Source organism: Etheostoma cragini, chromosome 14 (assembly GCF_013103735.1).
Source record: "Etheostoma cragini isolate CJK2018 chromosome 14, CSU_Ecrag_1.0, whole genome shotgun sequence".
NCBI classification, from domain to species: Eukaryota; Metazoa; Chordata; class Actinopteri; order Perciformes; family Percidae; genus Etheostoma; species Etheostoma cragini.
This window is the reverse complement of record NC_048420.1, coordinates 20,229,979-20,239,492: the sequence shown is the minus strand read 5'-3', so window position 1 is coordinate 20,239,492 and position 9,514 is coordinate 20,229,979. Positions and strand designations below refer to the sequence as shown.

The following is a 9,514-nucleotide window of genomic DNA, read 5'->3' as shown; positions in this document are numbered from 1 at the left end:
CTATCAGTGGGAAATCAAAGGCACATTCAAGTGGTTTGGCTTTGATCGTGTAGCTGATCTGTGAAGCAGATGATGAGGTTTTGCTAACAGCAATCATCTCGAAAGAACGACCTGAGCTTTCAAACAGTGGAGGCCTTCTCTTCAGGGGAACAACTGTAATAAAACAATGCAAAGGAATATAATAAGCTGCTGACCATCGAACTCTAAGTATTACTGAGCAGCATCTGCACAGTCCTACTGTTACATACAATTTAATACAATGCTCTACACTGTTGAATTGTTCAAAACAATATGCAGAAAAATATTTAAATATAGTCTGATTGCACTTCTGAACAACAGTTGGGTTTGAAATTAAATCATGGCAACCCAAAATCAAAACTACTAACAAGCTGTTTACCAGTTTCATCATCTGTGGTGGGTGTCTTTCCGATGTAAACAGCATCCACATAGAAATCTGCACCAGAGTTGTCTTTGTAGAGGTAAAACTCCTGCAGACTGTAACTGCTTCCTATGAATTCTGTCTGCAGGGAACTCTGTAGATCCATGCATTTGTAACTCCATCTGTCAATAAAGGATCACCTTTGTAAGCAAAAACTCTACTAAGAAATTTGCATATATTTGACACATTAAAAGGACTTTGAGGTATTTACTGACCCTTGGCCCTTGGTGAACAGAGTGCTGATCTTTGTGGCATTTGTCTGGTTTTTGCCTTGGCTGTCGAGGTAAGTGAACTTCATTCCAACTTCATCATTCAACATTCCCTTGTATGCAAAGCAAAGCTACAGGAAAAGGAACGGAAAACATACAGTAGAGACAGTATGAGCAACAATGTAATTAACAGTATGTTTTAGCGGATTTTTTCAAACACTTTCTTGATTGCATTAATTACGGTATGATTTCTAGCCAGCTTTACAAAATGAACAATAAAAAAAGCAGTTGTGTGTTTTACCGTGGGAAACTTGTCCAAAGCAACTGGTCCGTAGCTCCCACCAGACTCTTTGGTGTAACTATCCTTGAAAAGAACCTCTGCGTTCTTTAGCGACCACAGGCCACAGAAAGCGTCTTTCACTGGAGTCCCTTTCTCAGCACTATTAAACTGGTGAGTGCAAGAAATCAGAAAACTGTGAGAATTCAAAATCAGATGATGTCCAAGGAGTCATTGTCTGTCAGGTAATTCAAAGATGTAAAATTAGTGTAATAGTATCTATTAAATAAGTCAGTTTTGAACAGCATGGACACAGGAAATGCTTTTATTTGTTAGTATTTCAATTTATGAACTCAACATACACATGTGTGTCTCCATATAAAATTTCTGTTGTCTCGCTCACTTTTATGAGTACAGACTCAAGTCAGTAAAAAATATGTCATTTTTTTGTTCTTACTGACCTGATAGTGGTCATTTTCAAAGTCTTTGAAGTATTTCACATTAGTCCCTTCAGTGGTCAGGATCTCAGCAGGACACTCAGGTTTCATCATGTCCTTCAGAGCTGACAGCACCTGTTCACAATCACACACGCTGGATGTTAGTATTGCTGCTTCCTCAAATATTAGGAAATGAAATTAAATGAAATTATATATATATATATATTTTTTTTTTTTCATTAAGTAATTAGTATAGAATTAGTCCGATTTACACTGAATCACACCAAAGGAGACACAACAGACCTCTGACTCAGATGCATCGAAGGCAATGGGCTTTGTCGGGATTCCCCCCCAGAACAGAGTGAAGGTCTTCATGTTGCTTCTCCCTTTTGTTACCTCAGCAACAGTGATGTTAGTGTCGAAGCCAAAAACCTCCCATTGAAGAGGTTTGAAATCCCCTTTAGTCAAAGAAAAATGTAGATGATCAACTTATTTATTTATTGCTCTTTGGCTGGAAAACTACAAATACAATGAGGTACCACTAGCTACTTGTCTGTCTCATCATACCTCTGTCAGAATCAAATGTGACGTTATAGTGAGACTCTTGGCTAACGACCTCTTTGGTGACCTGGACTTTGTCGGGTTTGATGGACCAAAGGCTGTTCAAGGATGCTTCCACTATAGCTGCTGTGGCACTGACTGGAATTGGTCCTAAAAAATGAAAAAAGCGAGGATGATGATTGATGATTAAAGATAATGTCGGGTTTATGCTGTATTGCGGTTGCATTAGGGTTAGGGTTTCCCTTTTGTGGCTATAATGCTAAACATATGCAGTTTAAAAAAAAAAGAATCTATTGTAAAACAAATTACCTGTCATTGCATCTCCGTAGCCGAGGCTGAAGAAGGTACTCTCACAGAGATAGCTTTCACAGCTGCTGCTAACGGTAACCCTCTGGACCTCTTTAACTGAAGAGACATTTCTGGGCCAGGATTCAAAGGTTACCACCTGGGTTACAGGAATAATATGCAAAGGTGAAGTACAGAGGTGGAAAAGAAGTGGACACGGAAGTCTCATGCAGAAAAGTGATTCCTACAGAAAAGGATGATAATGTACACTTTGTGGTACCACCCTTCCCTCAACCTGCTACAAATACTTTTATCTCATTTAGTGATTTCCAACAGATTCACTTAAATGCAGTAAGGTGTGGAGGTATTGCTGTCACTAAAGACATCAGTATCTCTGCTTCCAAAAAACAGAAATGGAAACTTATTAGATGACTGACAGAAACCAGTTAATAGTAAATGGTCATTACTCGCTTTTAACAAAAATGTTTACAGGTGAATTTAAAATAGTATACAAATTAATTTTAGTGTACTCTATTACTTAGTAATAATAAAAAATGAAAATAGAGAGGTGTAAAATACAATCAGTTTTGTTTATTTCAACATTTTGGGAAGAATGCTTATTAGCTTTCTTATTGACCAATAAATGAGAAGATTGATGTCACTGAAATAACAATTTAATAGGCTGGAGCTAGGTGACCATGTTAGCTTAGCATAAAGCCTAAAAAAAAACAAGCAAACAGCTAACTAGCTCTGTTAAAATGCTACACGTACAGTACCAACAGCTCACTAATTAACTATTTATGTGCTGCGCTATTTCCTGATCAGGATCAGTGACTTTCTTGGATAGAGCCAGCTAGCATTCCTCCTTTTTCCAGTCATGCTGTGCTAAGCTACCAGTATTCTGGCTGTAGCTTGATATTGAGCAAATGAACAGATACAGTGAGGGAGTGGTGTCGATTTTCTCATCTGACTCGACAAGAAAATGTGTGTCCATTCTTTTAAAGGTGCTGTAGGTAGGGTATTAAAGATCCAGGACTTAGCCAAAAAATTTAAACATTGACAACTTTTCAGTTCCTCCCCCTTTCTGCTAAAGCCCAAAACGGTCTCCTAAGCCCATTCCCCCACAAGGGATAATGAATGTGTGTGCATGAGGAATGATTGACGTGCAGTCAGACTATCCCCGTGGCCCTGATTGCAGCTGAACAGGGAGCTCTGGATTTTTGCAATTCGCACTACAAGCTGTAGGTGGTGCCAGAGGAGCTGAGATTTCTTTTTAAATGATCTGCTTTGTGTAGTTCTACTCGAACATAGGTTCAGTTAAGGTTAGAAAGTTAGTTTCATAAGTCCTACCTACTGCACCTTTAAGGGGCGGTGAATAGATAATCTGGGATGTGTTGTGTTTAAGAGAAATAAACTACAGGTTTGCAACTACATACCTGTTCCTCATCGAACACGTCATATTTAACCTCTATATCCTGAACCTCATTGACAGCTCCGTCTGCCTTGTCTTCTGTAAAGGAACTGTCCCCTTGGAAAATGGCAAGGTTGACACTAGCTGCACTGCCATATCCTTGATGAAGAATTTCAATGTAGTAGCTACAAGAAAAATAGTTTTTGAATTTTTTGCAAGGAAAAAACTAAGTTCACAGCTAAAGTGAATATGGTGTGGTTTAAATTTCAAGAGCCATTAGAGTCATGTACTTACGGTTTTCCTTCCTCCAGAGCCAATGTAGCAAAACCTCCCTGGTATGCAACTCTAACCTGAAGCAGAGATTGTAAAAAAAACAAGCAAGGAAGAAAAAGGGATTTTCTCACAAAACAATAAATCTAAATTACCTTAGTATCTTTGATTGCTTCAAATATATAGCGTGCTTTCTTTTGAGAACATAGATGAAAACAGGTCTGATTCAAGTTGAACCAAACCCTCTGCTCATACCATTTCTTCTGGGCGACTGGAGTTGCTGAGGTAGAGCTCACATTGGTAATAACATTGGAGGTATATTGTGTAGTTGGCGCTGGATGGAGGGACAAGGAAGCCCCTGGATCGTGATCTCAAATAATTATTTTCCAAAGCTAAGACGTAGGGCATGGAGTCAATCCACTGTGTCCAGTATCCAGTTGTGTTCCAATTGTAGCGCCAAATGTCCGTCAGGTATGAAGATATTGTGTTGTTCCACACCTCCATCTTCAAGCCTCTTCCACCTGGATTTAGAAAATGTGCCAAAATGAAAACGGATGTAGGCGTCGGATTAGTAGGATTAAGCAAAAACACTAAACATTCATTGATTTCAGCTGATCAAATGTGAAAATTTGCCGCTTTTCTTTGACATTTATGATAATAAACTGAATAACTTTATGCAGGTGTGTCCCAATGGCGACTGCTGGTCTTTCAAAGAGGGGAAGCTCATTTTCTGCCAACATCATAAAAATGGTTATATAAATTTATTTACAATATTATAACAATATATAATAATATATATTATAAAATAATTATAATATATTATAATTATAATAATAATTTACAATATCCGTGAGATGGTTTCATAAAGAGGCATAGCCACTAGTACATCTGCTTTTGACAGACCCTCCAATCATCATGCTGAAGCCCAGAGTCCAGGCCAGTCCTCTATTGACCCCCAGAGACGCTCCGTGGGCGGGACTTAACCGCAACATTTATCTCAAGACAGTCTAGTTTCAATGCACTTAAAAAAAACTGTTCAATTGGATGCTACTGTCAGTGCCCAGTGTGAGGCAAGTGCAGATTTGAGTCGCGCCTGCGTCATTTTGCAACAAGTAGCATATAAGATCCTAATGAGAGACTTCTGTAATGTCAATAGAATAAAAATGGAACTACTAAACAAAGTTGGTTCACTATTGGTTACAAGTTAGCAATCAAACATAACAAACGCTGTCAGTTGAATGGCGTTTGAGCTACCGTTAGCAATCAAACAATCATAGATAGCTAAAACGTTTTTGAAGTGACTGCTAGCTTAGCTACAAACTAGCAATCAAACACAACAAAGGCTGTCACTGGAATGGCATTTTGAGCTAACATTAGCAATCAAACAATCATAGCTAGAGAGCTAAAACGTCTTTGAAATGATTCCCATCTTGTTATTGTTTGTAATAAGAAAGGTTTATTATTTCATGGATTTTACAAATTTCAGTATGACAATTATGTTGTAAACCATTTAAATCTGAGCATGCGCAACTAACATCTGCACTTGACCAAAGCCGGTCTGACTTGACTCTCATTGGGTAAACCGTTTACATCTGCTTGCACAACTCAAATCTGCCCTCTCCTCACATTGGGCAGTCCCAGCTAGGCTTCAGGGAAATGCACTGTGACGCTACGGGAATGTATGAGAAGGAATTTTAAGTCAGCTGATTCTGAACAAACTTGTCTTCGAGATGAACGTGTTCTAACGCATTGTTTGTCAATAAAATGTTAACACAATAGTACATATTTGACCATTCATTTTTGACACTTTAGGAGAAGCTGAGCTTCCCTTGCAGTCTTAAAGAAATCGCCACTGGTGTGTGTTGATTTTTAAAAAGATAAAAACAATGTTTTGAAACAATGTATCTCTGTTTATGTATTGTATGCTTTAGCCAGGTTAGGAAAATATGCATTCATTCTCATTCTTCGTCTCTGTGAAGAGGTCAAGCTCTCACCTTCTTCCTCTGTCTCTAAAGAATTGGTATATATAATTATATATATATATATATATATTTATTTAGCATACATGAGGCTTTTCCACAGGAAAGGTAACTCCTGTCCCAGCCTTTGGGAGCCGTCCCTGCTGGTTTAGACTTAATTGGAATAAAGAATGTGTATTCAGGTAGTTTGAAAATAGGTGTTTGAATAGAGAGTTTTCACTTGATGAACCAACCTCAACTCTAGGGAATAAACATTTGTCATTTAGAAATATTCAGGACTGATCTCATGTGACTCCATCAGGGAGAAGCATGGATCAAGTCCGCTGTCGGCTGCAGTGTTATTATGTTTTGTGTTTCATTGTCCTTGTCATTTAATTTTCATTAAGCTGTTTCATTTAACCCTTTGTTAATTCTCCATTGAAACTCTAGCCTCTCTCCTTCCTCATCAAATCAAAGAACACCGGTTAGATTGTTCAACCATGTCCTCACCTGGGTAGACTGTAGCATTGTTGTTCAGCTCTTGTTTGGCAGTTCTGCAAGTAATTCTGTCATCTGACACACTCTGGATTTCACAAGGAAGGCCTGAAGAAAAATCTGTGATTACAAGCAACTCACAAAAATACAAAAAACTTTGAAATACTGATTTAATTTAGATGATTATTGTGTCAAAGAGCAGGGATTTGAGAGGAAACTTTCAAACACTTAATGTAACCCAACATGCTAACTGACTCATGACATCTTATTTTCATGGTCTGTATGGCCTCTAAGCTTTCAGAAAATTCATATCTCTGTCATGTGTCAACTCTGTGGTTTTCTTTTGTTTAATGTGTCTTAAAATATGTGCATGTTCTGTTTGTGTTGAAAAGAATTATCACCATCGACAACTCAAGGGCCCTACAACGTGTCAGGTTTTGTTTTATGGAGATGCACCACATCCAATTGTTTATTGTTGTGCCAAATTTGAAGAAATCCCTAAATTGTTTTACTTGGATGTTTTTTAAATTGTCTAACTTTAAACTGTGGAAGCAAAGCCCTGATGGACTATCTGATTATTAGTAATTTGATTTATCTAGTCGTTTACAGTTCATGTTCTCAGTAATTTATAAATCTTATTGTGGACATGAAGGTCTGAAAAATCTGAGGTAAATTATCTAAATAGTTATATTAATAATGTATGTTCCGCATTCTGCATATGGTTTATATTCATTTACATGTCCTGCACATTAAGCCCTTGAAATTACCAAAGTTCATCATGTTACAATGTAAAAATGTGGAAGAATACCGATTTAATTTTGATGATTATTGTGTCACGTACTCTGACTTTTGAAAGACAGCTCGTCTAAGCTTTCAGGAAATTCTTATCTCTGCCATGTGACACCTCTATGGTTTTCGTTTGTTTTTCGTGTCTAAAATATGTGCATGGTCTGTTTGTCTTAAAAAGGATTATCACCATCGCACGCTTTGAGGCCCCTACAACGTGTCAGGTTTTGTTTTGGAAAGATGCACAACATTCATCTGTTGAACATGCCTAACATTTTGTACTGTGTTGAAACAACATCACAAAAGTTGTCATGGTATTATAAACTGGCTACAGCTGGTGAGTTTCTGTCTGATTACCTCCAACAAGAACACGTGCTGGCCGATCGGTTTGGTCAAAGAAGCGGCCGTAGATGGTCAACAGGGTTCCACCCAGGACACTGCCCATGGATGGGGAGACTCCTGTCACTTCTGATCAGGAGACATAAACATTTCACTGTAATAGGAATAAATACTACAGAGGAAGTACTTTATTTTGAACAAATGTATTTTATTTTAACGTACCTGCGAAGGTCTGAAACATGGAGAGCTTGCCCAAAGCTGAAACCCTGTACAGGTTCTTTTCTGAGAAACTCCTGAGGATTTTCAAGATTAATTAATGATTATTGTTACAGTTGTTCATAATATAACATTATTGTTGAGTAAAACAGTTTATCACAGAGAAGTCAAACTCTTCAGGAGACTAATATCTACGCACGTTTATCTAGCTGCACTTTAAAAGGTTGAATAAACCCTGTGGTTTAAATCTTTAAACTGACATTAAAATGTAAATAAATGCAATTAAAAATAAATCAAAAGTTTTAATAATGCTTTACCTTCCGTATTCACCATCAAGAATGTAACTCAAGTTGTGATGCCCTGTTGGAAAATAAAATACAATTATTAAAAGACACTTTTCAAAGGTTCAAAATTGACCTTATTTTAAAGCAGCTGTAATAATGAACAAACCCAGCTTACCAACATACGTCCCCGTCATTTTGCAGCTCATGGTACCCCACTGAGAGTATTTATAGTCCAGTCGTAGGCCATATCTTTAGAAAATAAAGTAATACTTTAATTACGTTTTTCCTAGTATTAAATTAGTTTTATTGAACATCATTTTAACTTCAACATATTTATAAATTGCATTTTGCTGTGTTTTTACTGTGATTTAATAAAAAAACACTTACAGTTCATCTGACTCTGGTTTAAGCAGCTCGCATGGCATCCCTCCCATGTAGGCTCTGCAATAAACAAGATTTATTTATTAGAATATACAGTTTATATTTAAAATATACCTAGATATACATTAAACTGGTATTTAACAAGCAAGCAAATATACTTCTGTGACTTAGTCTTACATTTTCATAAAGCAAGTGACTAAATCTCAGTGGGTTGATCATTTCAACTTTTTTCAATGCAAACAAATATCTTTAAAAAATGTCAGACCAGTTTCTTTAGCTTTTATTAGTGGATCAGTCTGTCTTCATTTACAGGACATCGACAGGATCTTATCAAACAGCTGTTAGAAATGTCCCTCATGTAAAAAATTTTATGCTTGGGTGGGAAAGAATGCTTTGTGAATGTATCTGTTTTTATTTTATTTTAATACCTCACAAATCTGACATTGAGGCCATTGGAGCTTGTGGCAGTGTTGCTTCCATACACATCGGTGATGATACGTCCTCGCAGTGTCACCAAGGTGCCTACAGTGATTTTGAAGGGTGTTCAACATAAAGTTCAAATTGGACTCTAAGTCTGTAAATGAACTGTAAATTAAGTGCATGCTATAGAAATAAAGAACGGTACCTGGGGGACCACTGACTGGACTCAGAGAGGAGATAGTAGGCGTGTAGCTCCAGTCAGGCTAAGAAAAGTTAAATTAACAATGGAAAAATACTGTTAGAAACCTATCCAAAATTGACTGCTGTATCAAATAACTTGTAAATGAAGGTGTCTTGTGTTGCATTAGCTGCAAACTTACATAGAAGCTGCAATAATAGTAGTAGTAGTAGTAGTACCACGCGCGGCACAAATTACTGTCAGGAATGGAAACACCATCCACACTGACACGGACCATGTACTGACCTGCTGGCATGGCTCTGTGATGGACAAATTAATCATTTTAGATAGAAATACACATAAAGGGACTTGTGTATATTCAATTAAGAGTCCACTCGGCCCACAGGCTACCTGGTGTAACACATGATCTGGTTGCCGTGTGTTGAGTCTCTCTCCACATCACAGGGGACCGACAGGGTATCTGACACCAGGGTCACACGGTTGCCAAATGTGTCATCTTTTGGATTCAGCTGGAACTGTTTCTCCTGGGCAAAACCTGGGAAAAGAT

General features: G+C 37.6%; 1 protein-coding gene across 1 annotated transcript in view; it reads right to left on the bottom strand.

The window, feature by feature from the left end:
• Window positions 1–9,514, bottom strand: part of LOC117957191 (fibrocystin-L-like) — a 76,605-nt gene that overhangs the window by 32,291 nt on the left and 34,800 nt on the right. Inside the window, exons 3-23 of the mRNA XM_034892786.1 lie at window positions 9,358–9,502; window positions 9,149–9,266; window positions 8,974–9,031; window positions 8,777–8,870; window positions 8,355–8,408; window positions 8,143–8,216; window positions 8,001–8,043; window positions 7,690–7,760; window positions 7,486–7,596; window positions 6,358–6,450; window positions 4,145–4,410; window positions 3,914–3,969; window positions 3,645–3,804; window positions 2,233–2,368; window positions 1,930–2,073; window positions 1,666–1,820; window positions 1,387–1,497; window positions 950–1,096; window positions 655–779; window positions 398–561; window positions 8–153 (exon numbers count right to left, since the gene is read on the bottom strand). Of these exons, the coding sequence (XP_034748677.1) occupies window positions 8–153; window positions 398–561; window positions 655–779; window positions 950–1,096; window positions 1,387–1,497; window positions 1,666–1,820; window positions 1,930–2,073; window positions 2,233–2,368; window positions 3,645–3,804; window positions 3,914–3,969; window positions 4,145–4,410; window positions 6,358–6,450; window positions 7,486–7,596; window positions 7,690–7,760; window positions 8,001–8,043; window positions 8,143–8,216; window positions 8,355–8,408; window positions 8,777–8,870; window positions 8,974–9,031; window positions 9,149–9,266; window positions 9,358–9,502 (2,471 nt within the window). The remainder of the gene's footprint in view (window positions 1–7; window positions 154–397; window positions 562–654; window positions 780–949; window positions 1,097–1,386; window positions 1,498–1,665; window positions 1,821–1,929; window positions 2,074–2,232; window positions 2,369–3,644; window positions 3,805–3,913; window positions 3,970–4,144; window positions 4,411–6,357; window positions 6,451–7,485; window positions 7,597–7,689; window positions 7,761–8,000; window positions 8,044–8,142; window positions 8,217–8,354; window positions 8,409–8,776; window positions 8,871–8,973; window positions 9,032–9,148; window positions 9,267–9,357; window positions 9,503–9,514) is intronic.